This window comes from Macrosteles quadrilineatus, unplaced genomic scaffold, assembly GCF_028750875.1.
Source record: "Macrosteles quadrilineatus isolate MER2022 unplaced genomic scaffold, UCM_ALF_1.0 Scaffold_2__2_contigs__length_208266976, whole genome shotgun sequence".
Taxonomy (NCBI): domain Eukaryota; kingdom Metazoa; phylum Arthropoda; class Insecta; order Hemiptera; family Cicadellidae; genus Macrosteles; species Macrosteles quadrilineatus.
In genome coordinates this window covers 50,282,006-50,309,992 of record NW_026542595.1, presented here as the reverse complement: position 1 = coordinate 50,309,992, position 27,987 = coordinate 50,282,006, and the positions used below count along the sequence as shown (strand labels likewise).

The window sequence follows — 27,987 nt, the reverse complement described above, 5'->3', positions numbered from 1 at the left end:
AGTTATTAGGGTTTGGGATATATGTCCTTAACTAAAGACAAATTTCTAAAAAGAAATAATTGACTGTTAAATGAAGATTCATGACTCATTTGAAAATTTTCAGATGTTATTTGGTGATTAATAAAATTAAAGTAAAACATTTACAGAGTAATTTAAGACCAGAAAGAACTTGGTGACGTATTAACAACCCGAGTTATAAATCTTTTAATAAAAATATATTTCTAAATAGTTAAACTTGATATTGTTCTAAAGGTTCGTAGCTGGTATTTAACTCATCTGATTTTAATGATCAAGAGCTCAAATGGAAGCCCTTACATTACTGAATATTTTAAGGCAAGAACGAACTGCAAGCCTTAATAAGGACTGGAGATATAAGATAAATAATTTAAAAAAATTATCAAACTATGAAAGAACCATAAGAAATGTATGGGGGAAAGTCTTTGTTTCAATATATCTTCTAAATGAAAAGATATATTTAAAAACGGGTTTCGGCATTGAAATCCGTGTAAAAATTTAGTTTGGAATGAAGTGTTACAATACAACACCATCATTACTTAAAAAAAAAATTATCTACGTCCAATATGGCGGATCCAAGATGTCGGCCAAAAACGCGTTACCTAACAAAATGAAGTACTAACGACCCAATAAATATCGGCGGTGCTCCCAAGTCAGTTTCTCAAAAAATCTTCATACAAAATGCATTTGGTAGCCTATATTTTTTCAAGATTTTTCCAATGTTGGGAAAAGCCGCCATTTTAAATTGTGATTTTAGTGGTTTTCTCGTGCACCAATTTTTGGTAACTTTTAGTATGTCATTCTGCAAACCCAATACTACAAAGTAAAACCATAAAACGTTTTCTTGCAATTTTTTTAAGGTCATCTATACTATTTATATAATCCAATGTATGTTTGTTTGTTTGTTTGTCCTTTATGGACTCCAAAACCGCTCGACAGATTGTAATGAAACTTTCAGGCATTATTAAGCTTTATTCAAGGATGGTTTGTGTGAAGTTTGGTGCAGATCTGTCACAAGGGGTCCGCCCCAGTGGCTCTGGAGTTTCCAATGTTAACCTTATGAGTACTCATATTTAAATGGAATTAAAGAATCTTAACAGCTAGTTCAACTAAACAAATTTGATTCTGTGATGTTCAATAGCATTAAAAAATTAATAGGTTTACCAACAGGGTGTAGCACTATTATTTTTTTAAATTTATGACTACAGCTAATTTGTAACCAAAAGGTGAGTGAGCGTAGCGAACGAACTTCAACCTGGAGATGAGTTAGCTTAGCGAACGAGCTAACCTGAAGGCAAGTGAGCACAGCGAACGAGCTCTAACCTAAAGATGAGTAAGCGTAGCAAACGAACTTCAACCGGGACGTGATTGAGCCATGCGAACGAGCTCATCTTGAAAATTATCGAGCATTGACATAAAACCACATTAGGACAGGACCACGTCTGTCGGGCCAGCTAGTATCCTATATTTCTCTGACTATAACTAAACAGCTGATCTTAGTCACTAACAACACTACATTCACTGATCATCTCACTTCATTCTACACTCATCCTCCACTCATATTCGGGTTAAAATACACACTTAGGTGGCGTCCCCATCTCAAATAACTAATAATTGAACCAAATTTAAAAGTTGTTTGTGTCTGACTTGTGACCTACATTTGACACAGGGTTCATTTAAAATGTTATAATACAAAACTAGCAAGCAACTACTATGACATAAAAGAGTGTGTTTACTTCTGCTAGATCCTATGTTTTCTAGTATACTGTGACACATTAACTTGTTTAGTTATAATTTATTTTTGTAAAAAAATACAACCGACTTCAAACGCTCTAAAAAGAATGAAATAATTTCAATAAAGTAAACTTTTGTATTAGACAAGCTCACGTATTTTAAGTCGCGGCTCTATGATGATTTTTGATACAAAATTGAAAGAGGGTGTCCATATTGCAGGTGACTATAACTAAAATTGTTAATCTGCATGTCTTTTTCATAGTTATGCGTTAAGTGTTATTTTATTACCGTAATCAGAGATCGGCATTATAGTGGTATTAACGAGCATCTTTAAAAAGATTATAACGCATTTAAATGTTTCTAACATGGAAAAGTAACGTTTTAATACCAAACTAGCTTCTTTTCCCTATCATAATATCAAACTAAATTATTTTCCTATTCATATAGAACATTTGTGTGTGTTATTTTCATAATGCATTTATTCTGAAGTAAACATAAAATACAAGAAAATATTTCCTTTAATATATAAACAAAACAGTTCAGTATGTTTTTTATATATTTATGTTATCCAGCTACAATTTATTGATTTTCAAAATACACACACAATATTTAAATTCAATCATTTGCAGTTTCAGCCGCGCCGACTTGAAATACGTGAGCTTGCCTAATACAAAAGTTTACTTTATTGAAATTATTTCATTCTTTTTAGAGCGTTTGAAGTCGGTTGTATTTTTTTACAAAAATAAATTATTTCATGATTTTTAGTGACTGTATAATTTTTTATATATTAATTTCTTGAGGTTTTTTGATAAGCAAAACTGTTTTTAAACAATCAAAAGTTCCACATAGAACAATCATTATTTTAAAACTGCTTGAGTCACCTGTTCAGGTTACATAATCAATGGGTATGAAAATAAACATTTTTAGATATTCCTTAAGAAAGAAAGAGTTGTCCATTACATTAGGCCTAATGAAAAACTAATTGTCTTTTCTTGATACATTGAAATGTCAGGCATCATCGTTTCCTGCAATCGGTGTACTTCTACATTATAAAAAGAAATACAGTAACGTGTTTAGCCTTTTGGAACAATATGAAAGTTATTCCTCAGCTACCAGCACTAAAAAATCTCTCAAAAGTGGAAAATTGGTCGATAACACGTATAGTACCTTTGGAAAATATTATATGAAAGATTGGTTCAGCTAAAAGTGGTGTAAGTCATGTAGGGGGTTTTGTTTGCTCAAGATATAGCCTAGTCGAAATTGCAAATCATCTTCCTCTAGGACTTTCCGAAGCGGGCATAATAGTATTGATATATTATAGTAACTGGGTAGAGAACATTCCACATCTGCAAATGAAATATGTATATGAAAGATTGGTTCAGCTAAAAGTGGTGCAAGCCATGTAGGTGGTTTTGTTTGATCAAGATATAGCCTAGTCGAAATTGCAAATCATCTTCCTCTAGGACTTTCCGAAGCAGGCATAATAGTATTGATATGATATAGTAACTGGGTAGAGAATATCAATAAACATTCCACATCTGCAAATGCATGTTTAGTAATTAAAATATTTAACACTTTTAAGACAATTGACGACTATGCACTGTCACACTTCTTAGGTCGTGTAAGGAATAATTGCATTTAATTTATATTTAGACCTGTTTTACGAATGCTTTGGTTTTCACAATACACCTTTATTTGTCAATATCATACAGCTATTCACTGAAACATATACCTATGTTTTTTTAAGTCAGAATATTCAATACTAAAAACAGAATTACTGTATACACAAGTCAGATCAAACGTTAAAATACATTTTTTATAGTAACCAAAACAAAATGCATGGCAAGAAATAGTTTATTGATCAATATGAAGCAACTGCTTCATGAAGAATTGTCTCTAGCTTCATTTAAATGGTTTCAACTAACAGCTGTAGGAATGTTATCATTATTTATTGCCTTCTCTGCACAAATGTAAACAATCTGCACAAATGTAAACAAAATAAATGTTGAATATTTAAGGTTTTCAGAATTTTTCACCGAAACAAATATTATACTTAAACATAATATATAAGGTACCAAATAGAAACTCTCCTGGTTATTTTGGTGGTGGAACCACACTGATCGGTAAAAGAATCACAGAGAAATTGGTGAACATACATAGAAGAAAAAAAACATCGCCACAAACAAATTGAGAACCTCCTCCTTTTGTTGGTAGTGGAAAGTCGGTTAAAAATAACTTTCTTTGCAGGTTATCTTAGAGGACCTAGAGTTGCTGCATATCAAACCTGATCAGTTCACTCACACGTCTAGCTACTTTGACCTGATGATACAGTATTGTGAGAAGCTGCTGAAGGAAGGAAAAGCCTATGTGGATGACACTGATCCTGAGCTCATGAAACAAGAGAGGGAGCAGCGAGTCAAGAGCAAAAACTGGGACAACTGTGAGTACTGTTACTGTCATAGTGACAAAGGGTAAAAAGTCAGTGCCGAATCATTGTAAGCAATAAGTTGTTCATAATTTCCAAAATCTAAACAGTCCAGAGTAAATACGCCCAGTCCTTTTGGCCCAAGGCCAAATTAACCTTAGTGGCCTCAACCCCTATGGAACTTCCTCGTCATTGCAGCAAAATCGTGTACATCTTCCGGGATCAAGAGGGCATAATCGTCGTCATCAGCTAACGTAACAGAATCATGAACATCCCCCACAGTCAAGGGGACAACATTATTGTTAATTGCGATTGCGGAGAAATAGTGAACATTTCCTGTGATAACTTTAACAGCATCATCATCTGCAATTGTGTGCTCATTTTTAATTTGGCAAATAAAATTTCAATTTAATAAAAATTGCTCATGTACAATACCGCTGCGGCCAACCTTTGCTTGTGGCCCTAATCCGCGGAATATTCAGCCTAGTTTGGTAAATCCGGTAAGATCACTGTAAAAGTCCAAAAAATAACCATTATTATATTCCCTTTTTTCTACTTCATAATCAAATTTATGAAAGATTGCATCTCAAAGCGCAAGCTTACACTTGGTTTGGCTATAATTCTCTCTGATGAAGTCCTATATACACACGGGATACATCATAATGAAATATATGTTCTGTGACTTTTTTGCTGTCCAAAAGCTTCTGGACTACAAATTTTTAAACAGGCTAGCTGCACTGTTATGAGTGCTGTTTTTTATGTCTGTATTTGTTTTGCAGCGGTGGAGAAGAACTTTCAGATGTGGGAAGAGATGAAGCGAGGTTCAGCCTTTGGACAGAAGTGTTGTGTTAGAGCCCGCATTGACATGGGCTCAGCCAACGGCTGTATGCGAGACCCGACCATCTACAGGTGCAAAAATGAACCTCACCCAAGAACTGCAGACAAGTACAAGTAAGTGACAACTCAAAAGAAAAACACTGTATTGGTGCTAAAAAATGTATGTGCATCTTGTCATTGTATAAGTAGGCATGTTCATGTTAGAACCACATCGATAGGCCTTCATTTGACGTTGAACTAATATTCAAAATGTAAATGATGTTAAAATTATTACATTGAAATTAGTAATGTTTTAGAAAGTTTGTTGGCAGTTCAAGGAGTGGTTGTTTTAAAGTCCAGAGTTCAGATAGCCTACATAAAAAAGGCAGTAAGGTGATATGTCATAATATAACCTTACTATATTATGTATCCATAAATGCTCTTAGTATTTTATTTTCTCAAAAAGGGTAGCTGTACACTATCTATACAAAAATCTTTCAAACCATGTGCATACTTACTAAAGGTATTAAAATTAGTTTAGTATAATTAGAGCCAGATAGATGTTTACACATAACTTATGAGAAATACAGGTTCATGTTTTATTTAGGCTCACAAAAAGATCTTTAAATGTACAAGTCATATTCTTATATCTGAGCAGGCGTTGCATCACAGTACTACATAAATACACATAATTGAATGAATAAACTGCGGTAGTGTAGCAATGTATATTTTAATTATACTAAAGGATTATTCAAATACTCTGGGATCAAATAGGCCTAATGAGTTTTATCATTATTTTGTTTTAAATTTATTCTTAAATTGTTTTTTTTGCATTCCCAATTTTTAGATAGGTAACAGATTAGTTCACAGTAAAATCTTAGTCTTATACATTGTACATTGTTCCTAAATATTTTAAAATTTTGATTTTACTAGCCTACTGAAATATTTTTTTTTTTTTGTAATTAGGTAAGTTATATGTACTAATTTTACTTCTTCAAATTAACTTAAAATACTCATTAAACTACAAATTGAGAGTATTTGTCTGTTGTTCCCTAGGGTATACCCGACGTACGACTTTGCTTGTCCCATAGTTGACAGTATCGAAGGTGTAACGCACTGCCTGCGTACCATGGAGTACCATGACAGAGATGACCAGTTCTATTGGTTCATCGAGGCGTTGGGTCTGCGGCGACCTCACATCTGGGAATACTCAAGACTCAACATGACCAACACTGTCTTGTCCAAGCGCAAACTCACCTGGTTTGTGGACGAGGGATATGTGGACGGGTGGTAAGTAGTCGTTGACCTTATGGGAGATAACCCAACTTTGATCAAAGATCCTGCCCAAACTAACAAAGATTTCAAAAAAATGAAAACCACTGCAAAACTACAGATCAGGGCAACTTTTTTTCACACTTTAAAAATCGAAATCAGTCTAAAAATGAGGGAGGAGTTCTGTTTACAAAAATCGGCTTTGCGTATTTATATACAGGGTGAGTTTCTACTGACCGTGTTAACTTCGCCAGTAGGTTCTACTCACTAAAAGGAACAAAAAAGTTCATATAAACCCATGTCCGATTTTTAACCGTTTGGCTGTAATAGGGGATTTTGTGTTTTTCTTATTTTATTAGACTTTGCTCCACAATTTATGTAATAAAAACTTAACCAATTACTTTAGAGAGTTATAGTTAAAATCATTGGAAAGAATATTAAATTTGCTATAAATCAAAGGTTTCATTCAAGAATTATACCATTAAATAGTCCACGTTATATTCAAAATAAAGTAAAAATGTCATTAAATTAATTAATTACGATAATTTTCATGAGCCCACTTTGTTACATAAACCTTCATCTATGCAATGTTGAAATGCATAAAAAACTTGGTCATTTAATAATCTTTCAAATGATATGCTATTCAATACTATTATTGATATAAACCAGTGATAAATTACTAATAAACTACAATAAAACACGGTCTACAGATTTTGTTTTGACACAGTTTTTACTGTTAATAATAATTACTGTATTCATCATGTTGGCATACTCTTGATTGGTAAAAGGCTCCATAGTTTAATAAATGTTGAAAAACTCGTAATTGACTTGGAAATATAAAGTTAAAACAGCAAATTACTCAACAAGGTATGTTTAAGCAGCTGAGTTATCTAGCTATAGATGACAAATCAATAAAAGCTGACTTAATCAAGCACAAGGTAAAACTAATTATACAGCATTTAAGAATGAAACACACTACATCTTTGAAAATGTGAAAAACCTTGAGTTTATACATTTTATTAATTCAGATAATTTTAATAAATATTTAAAAGTTAAAATAATGTACAAATCTTATCAGATTGTTCAATAAAATACAACATGGAGTATACAGTAATTATTATCAACAGTAAAACTGTGCAAAAACAAAATCTGTAAACCGTGTTTTATTGTAGTTTATTAGTAATTTCTCACTGGTTTATATCAATAATAGTATTGAATAGCATATCATTTGAAAGATTATTAAATGACCAAGTTTTTTATGCATTTCAACATTGCATAAATGCAGGTTTATGTATCAAAGTGGGCTCATGAACATTTTTGTAATTAATTAGTTTAATGACATTTTTACTTTATTTTGGATATAACGTGGACTATGTAAGGGTATAATTGTTGAATGAAACCTTTAATTTATAGCAAATTTAATATTCTTTCCAATGATTTTAACTATAACTCTCTACAGTAATTGGTTAAGTTTTTATTACATAAATTGTGGAGCAAAGTCTAATAAAATAAGAAAAACACAAAATCCCCTATTACAGCCAAACGGTTGAAAACCGGACATGGGTTTACAGGACCTTTTTTGTTCCTTTTAGTGAGTAGAACCTTCTGGCGAAGTTAACACGCTAAGTAGAAACTCACCCTGTATAGATATAGATGTTTATTATAACTTTCTATTTTAGATCGTATGTTCATTCTATCATTCTATTTACTCTCTATGAAAAGAGGAGTTCTCATTGAAGAAAAACCCATTCGGATATGAAGTTAAAATGAACAATGTTAACTGGCATAGGCAACAATCGGAACTTGAAATAATAGTTTTAACTTTACTAGTTGTTCTGCCCGTGCTTCGCTACGGGATGAGAATGCAGAAAAGAATAGTTTGGTTTTACTTTAAGATACTATAATGTACTATAAGAAACAGATACAACACACTTACCAGGAAACATATAGGAAAAGGCTCAATCGTACTTATTGATTATTTAAATGAATATCTCTTAATGTATTACAGTACCATTATTTTATATAGTGTATATCATTTAAAATATATGCAAAAGTATAATTCATTGACCAGATGGCACCAAGAAACAATTCTCCTTGTAAACAAATAAAATGAAATAGCAGAACAGCATTTCTGACAACAGCTGGAGTTTCATAACAATGTTTGTTTCCCATGTTAATCTTATGGAGAAATACGAAACTTTAAAGGGCCCCAGGGCTTTGCTCTCTAATTATTTCCCTATAAAAAAAAGTTTCCTGCACAGCTTCACGTTACGCTCTTTCCAATGACACCAAAAACATGTCAATCGGTTCAGTAGTTTCGGAGGAGTAATTGTCACAAAAACCCTGCTTGCGTATTAAATAAGTAATAGATAAGCAGGCCTGAAAAATTTTATAGTTGAGGTTTACAAAAAAAAAAGATTAAAACGCATTAAAATTATTGTTCAATATTTTCTTTCTATCCTTTTTCATTTGCAATGTAACAAGATTTTTCATCACATTTCTTACCGCACAGTAGAAAATTAAATTTTTTTTTAGAGAAACTAATTGTATGACAACTATAGTATTCTGAGCGATCTAGTAATCTTTAATTCATTAAACTATTATAATCACTATGGACAGTTTTTTTTTCAACCCAAGCAAATCCAGATGTCTAGATGAACTGGTGGTAAAGTTCAGTCAAGGAAATAAAGTAAACACATTTTTGCTGCATTGCCAATTGTTTACAGTTCTTTAAAGCATAAACGAAGTTATAATGTGTAATTTTTTTATTTATTTATGTGTGTGTTGTATATGTCAATGGTGTGTAATGGATATGCTATGGTATGTCACAGGGACGACCCTAGGTTTCCTACTGTGAGAGGCATTCTCCGTAGAGGAATGACTGTGGAAGGACTGAAGCAGTTTATCATTGGGCAAGGATCATCTCGTTCTGTGGTTGTCATGGAGTGGGACAAAATTTGGGCCTTTAACAAAAAAGTATGTGGTTTTGCCTTGTGTTAAAAAAAGTTTTTTTAAGAATTCGCTGCTAATAAATAATTGTCTAATTGATCATGAGATTTAAAAAAAGGATATTTCTAAAACTAAAACCAATATTTGTATTTATTTTTTATTTTTATTTTTTTAAGAGGTTGGCAGCCTCTCTAATAATATGATCCATTAGTTTTTACATAGTAAAAAAATTGTTGTCTAAAATCTATGGTTCTCTGCGTTCTGAGCCTCAGTGTTTTTAATCTCTTTATTCTTAGCCTCAGCGTCTTAAAAGCTGTATCATATCTCTAGTCATCTTCTAAAGGTGTATCTTCTGCCCCAGCTCTTCAAAAAGTGTATTTTCTGCTTGCTTTGGTGTTTTCAAAAAATGTATCTCCTGCCTTGCTAACTCTTACTTGCTCTTACTTGCTTCTTGCTTCTTGCTCTTACTCCTGCGGCCATTGAAAACCTTGTTCTTTGGCCTCGCTAACCATGTGCCTCCAGGATCCTCTGTCTTCTGCCAGCTCTAGGTCTGTTCCCATTCAACCATTAGGTCCTTCGTATCCTTGTCAACCCATTGCATCCTTGGTCTTCCCAGTGTTCTCCTGCCCTCCGGAGTACCTCTTAGCACCTGCTCTACCATAATGCACCCTCTCACCTCTGCATTGAATGTGGCGTAGCCATCTCCTCCTTCTACTCTTTACCACTCTAACAATATCTGGTTCCCTATACTATTCCCTCAGATCTCTCTTTTTAATTGTCATCCACCAATCTCTGTCTTTTATTTTGTCAAAAAATCCTCCTCATTAATTTATTTTTAAAAGTAGTTAGTCTTTTTTAGGATTTTTTTGTGAAAGACCAAATCTCTGAACCGTATAGCACTACAGGAGGTTCCACTATGGCACTATGTGGGGTTTATACATTCTTATTTTGGTGGTTTTTTATAGATGTTTGCTTTTAAATAATTCTATTAAGCTCCAATATGATCTTTCTGCTGCCTTGAGTCTGTTTTTAATTTCAACATCTTCTCTGTTATTGTTTGTGATTGTTACTCCCAGATATATAAATATGTTTGCTTTTTAGAACCTGTAGTTTAATACTTCTAAGTGGCCTTCTTCGTCATCTTGTCTACTTATTTTCATGTACAGTAGTTTATTTTACTTTCATTTATTTGTAAACCCACTTTTCTCGCTTCTTCTATCAATATTTGTGTTATCGCTTGAATATAATTTTTTTTTGTAAGTTGTTTTTCCTAATTGTTCATGTTGGTCAGGTGATTGACCCAGTGGCCCCTCGCTACACAGCCCTGGATGGACGAGGCACTGTCCCAGTGTTGCTGCCTGGTGTGGCAGAGGAGGTACTCTCTGTACCCAAACATCCCAAGAACCCTGACGTAGGGGAAAAGTCTGTGTGGGTGGGCTCCCGAGTACTCATTGACGTGGAAGACGCCAAGACTCTCAAAGAAGGAGAAAATACAACCTTCATCAATTGGGGGAACCTAAAGATCAAGAAAATAAACAGGTTAGAGCTATCGTAATTTGCTTTATTTTATCAAAGGAATTTTATGGTGGTCCTAATAACTAAATGTATTGAATCCGTATGAAAAAACAAATGGCTTTTACTTCTTTCTGACATTAGTGGTAAACAAGGAAATTAAATTAAACCAATATTTTTTATTTTATAACATCTGCATTCTGGTTTTACATAGGTGATCTATTGGTTGGAACGCAACAAGAAACTATTGTGTAGTTTATTCATAAAATTGTCATAAATTTGTGGACAAAAAGTTAGCTTGCAAAGATTTTTCTAATTATAGCTATTGCGAGTATTTAACCAATTGACAAACTTGTCATTTTATTCAGTTTTCACAAAGCTACTTTAAACTGTTGTGTAGTGATGTGTTCAACATATTTGTTAATTGCAGACAAGGAGACCAGATCACAAGTGTAGATGCAGAACCTAACCTGTCAGACAAAGACTACAAGAAGACTCTGAAGCTGACCTGGCTTGCGGACACTCCCAAAGCTCCCTTCACACCATGTGTGTGTGTCTACTTTGAACACATCATCAGCAAGCCAGTTTTGGCCAGGGATGAAGACTTCAAGAAGTACATTGGCCACGTCACCAAGGTCAGTTGATAGACTCCACTTAGAAAGTGTTATTTGATTTTAGCAAACTCCATCTGAGGAGAACACTTCGGGTTTGTGTTTGGATCGTTATCCAGATCAATTACTTACTTACTCCCAGGGCCATTTATATCTGAGGTGATATTTATCCGCACAAAGCGGTGGTTGTGACAAAGAAGTACATGTGTAGTGCATACAAAGGTGGTCTTGCAAACCATTCATAGTCTGAACTACAATATACAGATTCAAACAAGAGCCAGTAAAAAAACATTACTTTTTCTATTAATGTTAGTATTATTTGGGTTACTTTACTTGTGATTCACATTGAAAAACAATCATGATTCTGTTTTCCTTCGACAGTAAGCTTTTTAAATTACTTGAGATTTCTTAAAGAGTACTCAGCTATTCTTAATGGTTATAGGTTTTTACTAAATCGTCCTTGCTCATGTTAGTTTATAGTGTTACTAGTTAATATAAATTAGCTTATCCTAGTAATTTTCAACCCCATTTATTCAGAACCCATACATTTCACTTATTTTTTCATCTCTTTACATATATCAACTTTTGCATTTTTTGGCAATGATTAAACTGTAATAAAATTGACTTATTCTGCCTAGCTTGTTTGCAATTGATTGTAACAATTTTACATTACAATATAGCTCTAGATAGCAAAATCTCACCAAACTCATAATTTTTTTAATGTAATGTTTGCAGACGGAGGTGGTCATGTTAGGAGACCCTGAGCTAGCTAATGTCAAGAAGTCAGAAATCATTCAACTGCAAAGACGAGGTTTCTTCATTTGTGACAGCCCTTATGAGCCTCCAAGGTAATCTAACAAGTGTAATCAAACATAACTATGTTTTGATCAGAAATGTTAGTATCGATGACCCTCAAGTCATGCTATATAAAATTAAGGAAGAGTTTTAATGTAAATTATTTACACTTTTAATAAAAATACTATTGTTACTAATGATGGCCAAACTTTGAGTTCCAAATCTTGTATTTCACTTTGATCTAAGTTCAATTTTTGTAGTCCTGGCTACAATATGTGATTGCAACAACATATGTGATTGTATAACACCTTGAAATCATGTTGTCTCTTATACAAACTGTGTATTACATATGAAAAAAACATTTTGATTGGTTAACAAGTTTGTTAGTTTTTTGCTGAAGTCTACTGTTTTTTTTTTTTTTTTAGTGTACACACTGGCAGAGCATCACCTATCATCCTGTTCTCAATTCCTGATGGTCACACCAAGGAGAATCCTACAGCTGGAGTGCCCAAGAAGCAGCCTCTGTCATCTAAAGAGGTAAACTCATATTCTTACTAAATCTAGTTGAAGAAATTTTTATAATTAACCACAGAGAATTATTAAGGTACAGAGGAAACACGCTTATGGAAAGACCATGCGATTTCAGCTCTGGTATGTTGTGCCAAAAATATACTTGTGACGAGCAAGGAGAAGCAGGAGCGGAGAGCAATGTGCAGAAATTCCCATGGCACAGGTTCTTCCTCCTCCATGAGGAGGTACTCTCCATGAGTGTTGTAAAGCATAGTGGTTGGCAATCCCATCGCCGGTGGCTAGCCATTGCAATCAGCCTGCGTGACTCCCTACTCTTCAACTGAGCAGGGTCTGTCCTTTCACTCCATGTTTTCTTTTTTTCCTTAGCATGGACCAACTGTCTTCATCTTTCTATCTCTGCTCTCTTCTTCTCCCAACTTCTGCTCCTTCCTTTTCCTTCTTCTGTTATAGGCCAACCCAAGGTATTAGGTGGACCGTGCTGAGAGGTGGATGGCACCAGGCCTCTTTTGTATGGTGTCTGAACGGTACCTGCAGGATACCAGGCGCCCTCCTGCAGTAAGCAGCCTTGTCTGGGCATGCGGGGCTCTGTCCAGGTCGACTTCAGATCCCTAGTGAGAAGCTCGTGGGAACGCGGGCTAGTACCGCAAGTCATGGAAAGGGAGGTAAAATGCCCCGACCTTTGAAGAACTACCCGAAACCAGGAAAACCTGGTGAAAAGAACAATCCCTGTAGAGTTGGGCAGAGCGTGGCAGGAACCCGCTGGTACCTATGCTTCTTAGAACAAACCGGCGCCCAGAAAGGGGAAAGGAGGACACAAGAAAGTACCCCACCCCTGAATAAGAACTGTTTGAGAATGTTAACAGGTTTTCTAACTGGCTCAGAGGTCATCTGGGAAGAAAGAAGTTTTCTCTATAAGCACAATTTTCGTGGTTTTTGCAGCAGAATTATTTATACCCTTTTCTTAAGAATTTGTAATTTTTCAAATAAATAAAAAAAAGTGCCTGCTGATTCTGTCAATCAGAGGAAGAAACACCCAGACATCTATTGGCTGAATGGGGTGCAGTTGGGTGAAAAAGAACCAAGAGCTTGGGAATGCACCAAGTAGCAGTTGGAAATTTTCCGCATTTAGAACCCCACCTGACGCTAAATTTCATTAAGGTGTTAGGATTGGAGGGGTTCTCTAGGCAAAGACTGGAGACTAGTTTGGGAGACACAATAGATCTTACAGGTCGCAGTGTAATCTTCCTCCTAGGTATTATCAGCATCAGAATCATCGTGAGCGTTGTAGTACATGGGGTCGGTGATGGATTTTCCCCCAGACACCAGCACTAGTGCTAAACACCGTTCAAGTGTACCATTGAATTTTTCCTCTACACCTTACTTCTCTATGACTTAACAATAATGTGTTGTCCCCTTTACCTCAATAGTTGTCTCAGTTGGCTATAAGGAAAACAAAATGTTCTAGCTAGCAGAAGTGCAACTAAACACATTATGGTTGATCTATAAGATGTGGCAGAAATATTTTGTATTTTCTTTTGCAATTTCCAAAAAAGATTAAACTGGTAAATTAGCCAGCTAGAAATAGCAAAACTAAATTTTCAATTAAGGGTGTAGCATAGAGCACAAAGGCCTAGGTTTTTAGGATTTTTTGAGAGGATAGCAGGCTTACCTGAATGGGAAAGAGTCCAAACTGACTCATTTTGGACTCTTTCCCATTCAGGTAAGCCTGCTATCCTTTAAAAAAAATCCTAAATTTTCAATTATTTTTATTTGCTCTTGACACACTGTTTCAAGGTCAAGGTAAGGTTTAGCAGTTGACCAAGTTTTCATCATCAGCACAAAGTACTAACTGACGTTCTGTTCCTAAAATATTTGTTTAAAATTGAAGGCATTCCTTGGACATAACATAGAAATAGTAAAGGCCTCAGAGTGGAGCCTTGAAAAATAGTTAGAGCTATAGTTAGGGGAGGCCATGTTTAATATTTAAAGTTTCTGATCTATACCCGGTTAGGGTATTTTGGTTTTTTTACATTAGTTTTGCATATTGCATTCTTTCTGAAAGATAAGATCTAAACTAAACCAATTTAAAAAAGTGTAAAAAATAGCAAAAGCTTTTTTAATTTATTTAAAAGAACTTCATGAGAGATGCCATCAATTGCTTTTGATACAGCATCAATAAAAGTTTCTCAAAATTTTAAAAGAGCAGTAGTAGTAGATTTAGATGCTGATCGTCTCCGCGACCAGGAGGGATTTTCAATATTTTATCACGACTGCAGGAGATATCCATGATTTTGCTGCGATTGCAGAAGACGATGATGATTCACAAGATTTTCAATATTTTACCGTGACCGCGGGTGACAATGTTGATGTCTATATGACCGCGGGAGGGATCCACATTTTTTTTGCGATCACGGAGGACGATGATATATACCTGACTACAGAAATGTTCAATACTTTGCTGCGACTGCATACATCAGACGATGTGGTAAGATTCTTACTATTTACCGGAGTCGGGTCGTTTAGACATAATTATTGTCTTACATGATTGAGGCAAAATATGAACACATCCCGCGGTCGTGAGGAGACTATCATCGTCAACCGGGAATGAAGCAAAATTCTTACCTTTTCCGGCGATCAAGTGGCTATTTTTATCGTCTTTCGCGAACGCATAAAATTCTAACTACCCCTTGCAATCGTGAAGACATCGATAATTTTATTGTCTCCCGCAGTCATTCGGACATAGTAATTGACTCCCGCGATTGCAGCAAAATGGCAATAATCTCCCGCGGACATATGAAGATAATCGTCTTCCGCGAATGAGGCAAAAAATTTTCTTCCCGCGGTCATGTGGACATTATTATCACCTTGGCATAGTACTGGTCATCCCTAGCGGCCGTGTAGAAATCATTATTGTATCTCCCGCTGTCCTGTAGACATCGTTATTGGCTCCCGCGATTGTGAATACAGTACATCGCCTCCCGTGATTGTGAATACATGGTAATCATCTCCCGCAAAATGTTAATCATATCCCGCAGTTGTGTGGAGATCATCATCGTCTTCTGTGATCGCGGCAAAATTCTTGCTGTTTCCCACGGTTGTGTGGACATTATCATCGTCTTCCGTGATCAAAGCAATATTTTCATCATCCTTTGCGGCACTGTAAATATCATCATCGTCTTCTGCTATCGCGGAAAATTCTGATCATCCCCCATGTGTAGACATATTATCGTTTTCCGCGGTCATGGAAACGTCGTCATGCGCGATCACGGTAAATTGAAAACTCCAGGTAGAAATACATAATTCCCGGTTCAAAAAATCCCGCTTGATTCCCGGATTTCCCGGTCGGTGGACACCTTGTTATATGTATTGCAAAGGGGCGCTACTATTAGTTGTGCCTAGGGCGCAGACAGGGTAAAAAACGGGCCTGTTTACATTGTCGCGGGGCACAGCTAAAATCATGCGTGTTGTGAAATTTTCTCACTTTCTTGAGAAGCGTGACCACGTCTCGTGTAAACAGCGGAGCCATGAGAGCAACAGGCGTGGCAACCCAATACGTCTGTTTCCCATGCCCTTTAGGACTAACCAAACCGTGTTTGGTTGCTACGCCAGTTGCAGGCGTGGCTGGACGTGGTAAGGAGTTATCGTCTTCCGTCTCGTCGTGTGTACTACGAGTTTAACTATTGTTCTTTAATGTCTGTGGTTGTTGTCGTCTTAGTTTACGGTACCATGGTGAAAACAAAAAAATCTATAACATTGACACAAGCGAATCAATTGAAACGGTGAAAACAAAGCAATCTTTAAAATTATTGGAAGGTCAAACAATTTGAATGCTTGAACCGCATCAAAGTGAACCTTGTTTATTTAATATAAATAATAAATATTGAAAGCTACAGCTTGGTTTCTATCTTTTAATAACACTTAAATGTCGTGCTATTTCTTCAGCTAAAATAACAATCACTGCAGCACAACCTTCAACAATTAATCTGTTGGCACAATCCATAACCCACCCGTAAATAAAAATGAACACGCCTTTAATGAATACGATTCTACCAGAAAACTGTTAACACTACACTGCTTGTGGCCGTGGGACGGTACCGTGGCGCCACGTCATTTGCGTACGGCTGTCCATTGGCGTGGCGAACACGCCTGTAATGGACGTGGTAATACGGCAGTGTAAACACCGCTTTAGTATTCATAAATTCATCATAATAAAAATCTAACTTTTATTCAGCAAGTTTGGTATTTATGTAGTCGACAGAACCTTTTTATCGGAACTAAGCAAACTATAACATTTTACAATATTCTCCATAAGAATAACATGGGAATTTAAATTGATATTTTTCTTAATTTTCTCCTTATCCAATAGACATAGACATAGACATAGACTTTATTTGCACAAAACATTCCATACATGTCATAACATTTAGAATAGGTGCATTGTCAAAATTAAATTCATACATAAAATATTTAACATTAAAACTTTTAACTTAAAATTAAACACTAAAAAAAAAAAAAATTCTAAATTGTAGTTCTGTAAAAATCTTCAATTAAGTAAAAAGCCTTGTCAATAAGAAAATTATCTATTGTATCTTTAAATTTGGTTTTGCTTAATGACTTATAGCATGGCGGAAGCACATTGTACAATCTCAGCCCAGCGTACAATGGAGATTTTTCATATAGGGTCAAACGGTGTCTGGGGAGTCTAAATATATTTTCATTTCGGGTTTCATACCTGTGATTAAAATGTATTGTTTCTGGTAGCTCATTTTTAACTGAATGTATGTAATTTAATAATTCTAGAATATACAACCCCGTTAATGTATGAATTCTTAAATTTTGAAAATGTTTCTTACAAGAACTGCGTGAATGAGAGTTGGTAATAATACGAATAATACGTTTTTGTAACCTGAATAAAGTTTTAATACCAGTAGCTTGGCCCCATAAAATTATGCCATATCTTAACACTGACTCCACATAAGCATGATAAACTACTTTAAGTGTCTCAATAGAAACACAGTCCCTTAAATGTATGAATAAAGATGATATCGACCTAATTTTGTTACGTAAATAATTCAAATGTGAATCCCATTTAACTGCGTCATCCACGTAAACCCCTAAGAATTTATGAGCTTCAACTAAATTAAAGGAACAGTTTTCCATATTTTTGTGTCTAGTAGAAAATTTAATAATATTTGTTTTTTCAACATTAAGTTTTAACCCATTTTCTAAAAACCATTGCTCCATGTCCTTTACCACACTTTGCAGAGAAGAAAACATTTCAGCTGTATTATTATTTTTGATCAAAGCAGTAGTGTCATCGGCAAAAAGAATTAGTTCTTTATTAATAGCTTTTGGAAGATCATTAATGTAAATAAGAAAAAAAAGTGGGCCCAATACTGAGCCTTGGGGAACACCTGTGGATATAATTTCCCATGGTGAATAATGTTTGTTGTTATCTTCTAAAATTAAAGTTCTTTGTTTTCTTTCAGAAAGGTAAGATTGTATTAAAGAAAAGCAACTTCCCCCAATCCCATAATCAATAAGTTTTAGCAACAGGAGTGAGTGATCCACACAATCAAAAGCCTTAGACAGGTCACAGAAAACACCTGCTGTGGCCTGAGACCTGTCCAAGGCCTCTGCAATCTCATTAACAAACTGAGTAAGAGCAGAAACTGTGCTTAAGTTTTTTCGGAAACCAAATTGTTTATTGTAAAATAAATTATTACTTTCAAAATAATTAACTAGTCTATAGCTTATTACTTTTTCAAATATTTTAGAAAAATTACTTAATACTGATACTGGACGGTAGTTATTAATATCTGATTTTGAACCTTTCTTAAAAACGGGAGAAATTTGGGAGTACTTGAGTTGATCCGGAAAAACACCATTCTTTAAACACTGATTTATAATAAGAGATAAGGGTTCGGAGATAATGTCAGCAGCAGATTTGATCAATTTAATTGGGATTTCGTCCCAGCCTACTGAAATTTTGTTCTTTAGAGAAAGGATTATCTTTTTTATTTCATCTTTATTAGTGGGGCTAAGATTGCACAATGTAACCCCACCATCACTGCAGTATGATTTTACAGACGAATGAACACCATTGACAGAAGCCTTTTTTACATTCAGATTAATAACTGTATTACAGAAAAAACTGTTAAAAAGCTTAGCTACATCATCAGGATTATCAACAGTGGTTTGGTTTGTATCATCTTTTAAAATAATTTTGTATCTTTGAGTACGGTTTAAACCCAGTTCATTGTTAACAATTTGCCAAGCTGCCTTAGACTTGTTTTCAGATTTTCTAATTAGGTTATTATTTGAGAGAATTTTTGAATTTTTTACAACTTTATTAAATATTTTTTTTTATTGCTTTACATAGGATAAAAACTCTTGGTTTCTACTAAACTTGGCTTCCAAGTGCAATTCTCGTTTCCTCTTACTGGAAATTCTTATACCTTGGGTCACCCAATTCAGAGTAGATTTATTAGTTTTAGCATTCTTTTTTAGTGATTTAACAGGAAATATATGATTGAAAGATAATAAAAAATTTCTCAAAAAACTATTGTAATTTTCATTGGGGTTTAAAGCGGGGTTAAATACAAAATTATTATTAGTGCTCTGTAGATATTTGCAAAATTCATCTGTATTTCTATCAGAGATGATTCTTTTCTTAAACGAACTAGAAGTATTCTTGATGGTTTTACACTTGGCTAGCTTAGGGAGGTTTATAAATATAGCATTGTGATCAGAAAGACCTAACTCAGTGTTTAACCTGTAATGGCAACTAAACGTTTTGGATGTGATAAAATTATCCAAACAAGTAAATGAAGTATTTGTTATTCTAGTTGGCTCCTCAAATTGAAAACAGAAACCATTACATTCGACAATTTCTTTAAATCTACTTGTGAATGTGTCATTCGTTAAAATGTCTATGTTAAAATCTCCAGTTACAAAAACAGTATTTTTTTTTGAATTTTTTCTGTATTATCAAAAATAGAATTTCAAGTCTATCTAAAAACTGTTTACTTATATTGAAATTTGGTACGGTACTGTATAAATAGAAATTAAAATTGAGTTAAAATCCACAAGTTCAATAGCAGAACATTCAAAAATAAAGTCTTCATTTAAATTGGAAAACTGTGTTATTGTTACATATTTACAGTTCTTATCCACTAATATGCAAGATCCGCCCCTACAGCCACTTTCTCTTATATAAGAACTAGCCAATTTAAAATTATTAATTGTATTTAACAGAGAGGCTGAATTATGATCTAACCAATGTTCATTAAAAGATATAGCTTTAATATTCAAATTGGCCTTAGATAAAAATAAATTGAGAGCTGAAATTTTTGTTAAATTTAAACCTTGACAATTGTAATGCATTATTAAATCACAGTTAGTTGAATAAAAAGATTGATTACATAAACCTTTTAGTTCGTTATTTTGAGCCAGTGAATTTGTTTTGTGCAAAGAATTATCTAAGTTACTTAATTTAGCAGGTACAAGGTCATTGTCAGAATGAATCAGTTTAAAATTAAAGGAGAACTATCATCTAAACAGGAATCTAACTCTAACACTGATGGATCACCCTCAACACTTGACACCACACATTTGCTCTGCTTTTTCACAACACTCGATGGTTTTGACTTAACAACTTCGTTATAGCTGAGACCGCCTGGAACCAACCGCGGGCTGATAAGACCAACAGCAGGAAGTTGTGTTGGAATAACTATACAAAAACACTTTGATGTACTAAATTATTTTTTTTTTTAAGATCTTTGAAATGGCCTAGAGAGAAATTGGGAAGTTTTGCGTTTTGAGGGTCAAAAATTAGAAAATCAAATTTTTACCCCATATCATCATTTCCCATAAAACCCCGTTCCCGTCGTCCGATCATGCTGGTCCGCGAACTCATTCATGTTTATCCTGCCTTACACCTTCATTTCATAAAAATCAAACGAAAGTTACTCAAGTTATCGTATATATATATAAATCTATATGAAGGGTGGTTTATAAATAACAGATCATTTTTAAACACGTCAATCAGCTGTTGTTTTGCTTAGAATTTTCATTGTTGTATTAAACAACAACAAATGTCATGCCATTTGAGTAATCATGGATCGTTGGACAGTACAACACCGTGCGTTTTGCATTGAAGCTTATTAAAAAATTAATCTGTGATTGTAACTCAGCGGTTATTTCAAAACCATACCAAAACCATCCGTCATGGTGTGACTCCCTCTAAGAATACTATCTATAGGTGGGTGTTTTATTTAAGAACTAAGGACCTATTCTCAAGAATAAACCCCTGGTGAGGTCAAAGTCTGTACGTACAGATGAGAAAATCGCCAGACAAATAAATAAAAGGTTAAAATACCTGATTGTTGCCTTGTGATCCAAAGCATTGTCCTAGTGTATTATAGGGTTATGTACATTTCGGCGTGAGCGCCATCGTCGTACCCGTATAAGAACTAGTACTAGACTTCCCTGTAGAGGTGCGTAAAAAGTTCACAACACAAAAACACATAAACACTGGTCGATCATTATTTAACATAGATTTACTTTTTAGCTACGTGTGTACAGGCAGGATATGGAGGCGCGCCAGACGTGTGTCGAGACTCGACAATGGCGCTCACGCCGAAATGTACATAATCCACTAGGACAACACTTTGGACCACAAGGCGACAATCAGATATTTTAACCTTTTATTTATTTGTCAAACAATTGGTCCAGAAAAACCACAGCAAATAATGAAATCGCCAGAGTTCGGGAATCTGTTCTCCTAAGTCCAAAAAGATCAGCAAGAAAACATTCTGTTGCTTTACTAGTAAGGTAGGTGTTTCTATGACCAGTTTAATGGTATTTTACATGACGATTTGAATTTAAATGCCTACAAACTGGTTGTTGCACAGAAGCTCAAGTGAGAAACAACTAATTTTTCTGGCCAGTAGCTTTTCGAACACCACAGATGGACGTTTATTTCTTTTAGCGAATTTCCCTATAGGGAAGTAGCTATTACCGTAGGTCTCATGGTAAGACCTAGGCCCAGGACTGATTTACTTGTTCATTTTGATGTCCCCGGAGGCCAAAAACACCATTAGTTTAAATTGTTATATATATCTAATATATAAAATTCTCGTGTCACAGTGTTTGTCTGCAAACTCCTCCGGAACGACTTCACCGATCGTTATGAAATTTGGTGTGTAAATTCTGTAGGTATGCGAATCGGACGTAAACTATTTCCCGTTTCGAAATTCTTAAAAGGGCTCTGCCCCAGTGGCTCTGGAGTTTCCCATGTTAACCTTATGAGAAATGGAATTAATGAATCTTAACAGCTGTTTCAATTAAACATGTTGGTTCTGTTCTATGATGTTCAATAGCATTAAAGTTACAAGGATTACCAACAGGGTGCAGCACTATTATTTCTTTTACATTTATGACAACAGCTAATTTGCAACCAAAAGGTGAGTGAGCGTAGCGAACGAACTTCAACCTGGAGGCGAGTGAGCGTAGCGAACGAGCTAACCTGAAGTCAAGTGAGCGTAGCGAACGAGCTCCAACCCAAAGGTGAGTGAGCGTAGCGAACGAACTTTAACCAGGACGTGATTGAGCGATGCGAACGAGATCATCTTGAAAATTAAACGTAACGGTACTTTCTTTCCATCGGTCTGTCTTAGGGGAAACCTATAACTTAGGCGATACGAAGTTCGCCGGGTCAGCTAGTATATATATATAGATTTATATATATAAATATGTGTGTGTGTCTGGAACAGGGTTTAATGGTGGGTTTTATGGGGTAAAAATGGGTTTTTCAAATTTTTTGCCCTTAAAACACAAAATTTACAAATTTTTCTCCAGACCTTTTTATAGAGCTTACAAAACAAATAATTTAGTATATCAAAGTGTTTTTGTATGGTGATTGGTTACGGAGTAAATTCAAATACCCCCGCCGCAGCAAACCTGCATACTAAGCGAATTTCCATTTGTCTGAGTTGATTTTTAATTAAATCTGTTTAAATAACATAAGATTGAGTACCTAGGTTTGCTGCTACAAGGAAACTAATAAAATGTATTTTTTAGTAAAATATTCATAGCTTAGTATAAAATAAATAAATTTAACAAGTTTGATCAAAATATATCCATAAACAAGCAAACAACAACATTTTGCAATATTCTCCATAAGAATAACATGGGAATTTTAAATTTACAATTTTTTGAATTTTCTCCGTTACCAATAACCGTACAAAAACACTTTGCTATACTAAATTATTTTGTTTTTTTAAGCTCTTTAAAAAGGTCTAGAGAGAAATTGGGAAATTTTGTATTTTGAGGGTCAAAAATTAGAAAAACCTTTTTTTACCCCATAAAACCCCCCGTAAAACCCCGTTCCCATGGTCCGATCATGCTGGTTCGCGAACTCATTCAAGTTTATCCCGAGTTACACGTTTAAACCAAATTTCATCAAAATCGGACAAAAATTACTCAAGTTATCGCGTTAACGGACGTATATACAGGGTGTAAATTAAGTCTGGCACACATTTTTTATCTTTTTTTCTATAGTAGATAGAAGAAATCAATTTGCGGGAATGATTAATAACAAATGTTAGGCACTTTTTACAAATTTTGAAAATAATAATTCCCTTAAGGGCAAGGGGGGGTGGGGGGTAACTAAAAATTTTCAAATGACAACCCCCATCTTGTGACCCCTCATTTTAAAGGTCATTGGAAGACAAATCCAAAGATGTGTCTAAAAATTTTTTTTTGCACCCTATCCAAGATGGCGGTTTAAAATGTACTTAGGGTTGAATGGGTAAATTAGGTATGGCACACATTTCTTATCTTTTTTACTCTTTGTAGATAGAAGGAATTAATTTGCGGGACTGAGTAAGAACAAATGTTTGGCACTTTTTCATAATTTTGAAAAAAAATCCCCTTAAGGGTAAGGTGGGGGTGGGGGGTAACTAAAAATTTTCAAATGACAACCCCCATCTTGTGACCACTCATTTTCAAGGTATTTGGAAGACAAATTTAACGATGTGTCTGAAAAAAATTTTTTTGCATCCTGTCCAAGATGGCGGCTTTAAATGTGCTTGGGGTTAAACGGGTGGGGTCTGGAACACAATTTTATCTTTTTTGCCATTAATAGATAGAACTTATCCACTCGTGGGACTGAGCCAAAATCAGGCACCTTTTTATTTATTTGAAAAAATCCCCTAATGGTAAGGGGGGGGGGCAACTAAAAATTTTCAAAAGACAACCCCCATCTTGTGACCCCTCATTTTAAAGGTATTTGGAAGACAAATTTAACGATGTGTCTGAAAATGTTTTTTTTGCATCCTGTCTAATATGGTGGCTTAAAATGCATTTAGCGTTGAACGGGTGAATTATGTCTGGAACACCTTTTTTCCTTTATACTCTAATGTTTGATAGTGTAAAAATTGATTACCAATACAATAAAATAGAATACCAAATAATTACAATAATACTACAACCCTACAACAACAAAAACACAATAGCAATCAAAATTAATAGAATTCCTAAACCAAATAATAAATGTAATTGCAATAATCAACTTTACGTACTTGTTAATATTCACAAATGCTCAAACTGATGCCCAAGAGAAACTTGACAGAGCCCCAACCGATTGTAAAATTCGTTTACCACCCTGGACAGCGTTTCTTCATTAATAGATCGTGCTTCCATTATTATTCTTGCTGTGAGATCCTGGATGTTTTCTGGGCGGTTAACAAATACTCTACTTTTTAGGTGGCCCCACAAAAAGTAGTCTAACGGCGTCAAGTCGGGTGATCTGGCAGGCCATTCAATAGCTCCCCGCCTCCCTATCCAACGATCTGGAAAAACTTCGTCCAAGTAATTTCGGACTTCAGCATTATAGTGAGGTGGTGCGCCATCTTGCTGAAACCAAATGTTCTCGTTGACAACATTTTCTTCGTCTTCCGGAGGAAACTCATGGGCAATGGCAGGTACTATCGACTCTCGCAGTAACTCCAGATAACGGTTTCCGTTTAGATTTCCTTCGATCACGAATGGCCCTATTAATTTGGTCCCGACAATGCCTGCCCAAACATTGACTTTTTGGGGATTTTGAGTATGGCATTCTTGAGCCCAATGAGGATTTTCAGGAGACCAATACCTATAGTTTTGTCTGTTTACGTGACCATGAAGACTAAATGAAGCCTCATCTGAAAATACAATTCTATTTTTGAACATTGGATCCAAAGTACACCGTTGCATCATGAGTTCACAGAATTCAATCCTGCGGTCAAAATCGTCCTCGTTCAATTCATGTATTAACTGAACCTTAAAAGGATGAAACTTCTCGGCTTTAAGGGCTTTGTGGACCGACATGTGACTTATCCCAAAGTCATTTCCAATCCTACGTGTCGATGTGTGATGATTTTCTTCAACGCTAAGAAGTATATTCAGTCTAGTTTCTTCAGTGAGTACAGATTTTGGCCTACCACTTCTTGGTTTACTTGCAACATCCCCCGTTTCAGCAAACTTATTACATATCTTAGATACTGTAGCTCGATTAATTTGGCGATCAGGGTACAAGTTGTTAAAAATATCACACGCTTCAAGTTGAGTCCGTTTTTTATCTCCATAGCCAACAATGACAAGTATTTCTATCTTCTGTTTTATGTCTAGTTTCTTCAGTGAGTACAGATTTTGGCCTACCACTTCTTGGTTTACTTGCAACATCCCCCGTTTCAGCAAACTTATTACATATCTTAGATACTGTAGCTCGATTAATTTGGCGATCAGGGTACAAGTTGTTAAAAATATCACACGCTTCAAGTTGAGTCCGTTTTTTATCTCCATAGCCAACAATGACAAGTATTTCTATCTTCTGTTTTGTTGTTAACAACGCCATGTTAAATAAAAATAATAAAAGATGTACTTACGACTACTCCAAAGAAACTACCTACACAGACTGAAGGGGAATAAGGAAAAACTGATAAGATTGTTACCTGATTAGCCTGCAGTCTTAAGAAAGAGGATAGGAATTCCAAGTGAGTGCAACGTCCAAACCTGGAATCTCAATTATCAGATTTATTTACTAAGTGATAAGAGCTACATAAGTTTGTTTATTGCAGTTCGTCCTATTGTCCAAGTTTTTCTGATATAAACTATCAAATCTATTATAACTTTATTTTTGGTAAAAAAAAAAATAAAAATGTGTTTCAGACGTAATTTACTTGTTCAACCCTAAGCACATTTTAAGCCGCCATATTGGACAGGGTGCTTAAAAAACATTTTTAGACACATTGTTAAATTGGTCTCTCAAATACCTTTAAAATGAGAGGTCACAAGATGGGGGTTGTCATTTGAAAATTTTTAGTCGCCCCCCCCCCCCCTTACCATTAGGGGATTTTTTCAAATAAATAAAAAGGTGCCTAATTTTGGCTCAGTCCCACGAGTGGATAAGTTCTATCTATTAATGGCAAAAAAGATAAAATTGTGTTCCAGACCCCACCCGTTTAACCCCAAGCACATTTAAAGCCGCCATCTTGGACAGGATGCAAAAAAAAAATTTTCAGACACATCGTTAAATTTGTCTTCCAAATACCTTGAAAATGAGTGGTCACAAGATGGGGGTTGTCATTTGAAAATTTTTAGTTACCCCCCACCCCCACCTTACCCTTAAGGGGATTTTTTTTCAAAATTATGAAAAAGTGTCAAACATTTGTTCTTACTCAGTCCCGCAAATTAATTCCTTCTATCTACAAAGAGTAAAAAAGATAAGAAATGTGTGCCATACCTAATTTACCCATTGAACCCTAAGTACATTTTAAACCGCCATCTTGGATAGGGTGCAAAAAACAATTTTTTAGACACATCTTTGGATTTGTCTTCCAATGACCTTTAAAATGAGGGGTCACAAGATGGGGGTTGTCATTTGAAAATTTTTAGTTACCCCCCACCCCCCCTTGCCCTTAAGGGAATTTTTATTTTCAAAATTTGTAAAAAGTTCCTAACATTTGTTATTAATCATTCCCGCAAATTGATTTCTTCTATCTACTATAGAAAAAAAGATAAAAAATGTGTGCCAGACTTAATTTACACCCTGTATATATAAATCTATATATATATATATACATATATAAAAATTTGAACGAATGGTGTTTTTAGCCTCTGGGGACATCAAAATGAAAAAGTAAATCGGTCCCTTGCCTAGGTCTTACCGTGCCACCTACGGTAATAGCTACTTCCCTATAGGGAAATTCGCTAAAAGTTGTTAATTTATAATTACTATGTTATTCTTATGGAGAAAATTGTTGTTGGCTTGTTTATGGATATATTTTGATCAATCTTGGCGGATTTATTTATTTCATACTTTCATATTTCATATTGATATTTTCATTTAAAAAACACACATTTTTAGTTTCCCTGTAGCAACTAACCTAGGTTCTCGTTAAACATATGTTAATTCAATAGATTAATTGAAAATCAATCCATGCAAATGGAAAATCGCTTAGTCGGCAGGTTTGCTGCAGCAGGTATACAGTATTATGTTTTCACCTTACTAGCAAACGCACATCTTATAAAGACTCAAAACCAAACAAAATCATATTTATTTCCACAACAGTTATGACAAAAATACCCCCGCCGCAGCAAACCTGCAGACTAAGCGAATTTTCATTTACTTGTTTAGATTATCAATAAAATATTCCCTTTAAACTGTGTGATTTGTTATTCTATTTAAATAACATTAATTTTAATGAGTACTTAGGTTTGCTGCTACAGAGAAGGTAATAAAGTGTGTTTTTTATTGAAATGTTAATAGCTTAGCATGAACAAGCCAAATGGGAATTGCCAAATGTTGTAGGACTATATCCCTTAACTAACAAACTACAACTTTTTATTCTCTAAAACACAATTTCTTTAATTTTATCTTTAACCATTAACCATACATAAACACTTCAGGATACTAAATTAGGGCCTTTGTTTCTTATAGCTCTACAAAATGGATTTGAAAGGAATTGCAAAATTTCTGTTTTTGGTGGTCAAGAAAAGAAAACCCATTTTTTACTCCATAAAACTCTCACCCCTTGACTGCATACAAGTATGTTTAATTTATTCAATATAATGATTGCGAATTTGAAGCCAGTGGAGTGAGACAGGTGTGGTTGGTTCAGCCCAAGATGATTTCCTCAGTAAAGCCAGGTGTAATGTCCATTCTTATTTCTCTGTATGTTTTACCATATCAGAATCTCCCAGTACTGAGAGTTACAAGGTTACATCCATGTCTTCAGGTAGAGAAGTGAGTCCTATACTTACTTTAGGTTTATAATGTTACTC

General features: G+C 34.9%; 1 protein-coding gene across 1 annotated transcript in view; it reads left to right on the top strand.

Annotated features, from left to right (window-relative positions):
• LOC128986066 (bifunctional glutamate/proline--tRNA ligase) overlaps positions 1-27,987 on the top strand; it is a 67,560-nt gene that overhangs the window by 9,046 nt on the left and 30,527 nt on the right. Inside the window, exons 6-13 of the mRNA XM_054406167.1 lie at positions 3,997-4,189; positions 4,954-5,125; positions 6,047-6,280; positions 9,094-9,238; positions 10,503-10,750; positions 11,154-11,358; positions 12,070-12,182; positions 12,555-12,666. Of these exons, the coding sequence (XP_054262142.1) occupies positions 3,997-4,189; positions 4,954-5,125; positions 6,047-6,280; positions 9,094-9,238; positions 10,503-10,750; positions 11,154-11,358; positions 12,070-12,182; positions 12,555-12,666 (1,422 nt within the window). The remainder of the gene's footprint in view (positions 1-3,996; positions 4,190-4,953; positions 5,126-6,046; positions 6,281-9,093; positions 9,239-10,502; positions 10,751-11,153; positions 11,359-12,069; positions 12,183-12,554; positions 12,667-27,987) is intronic.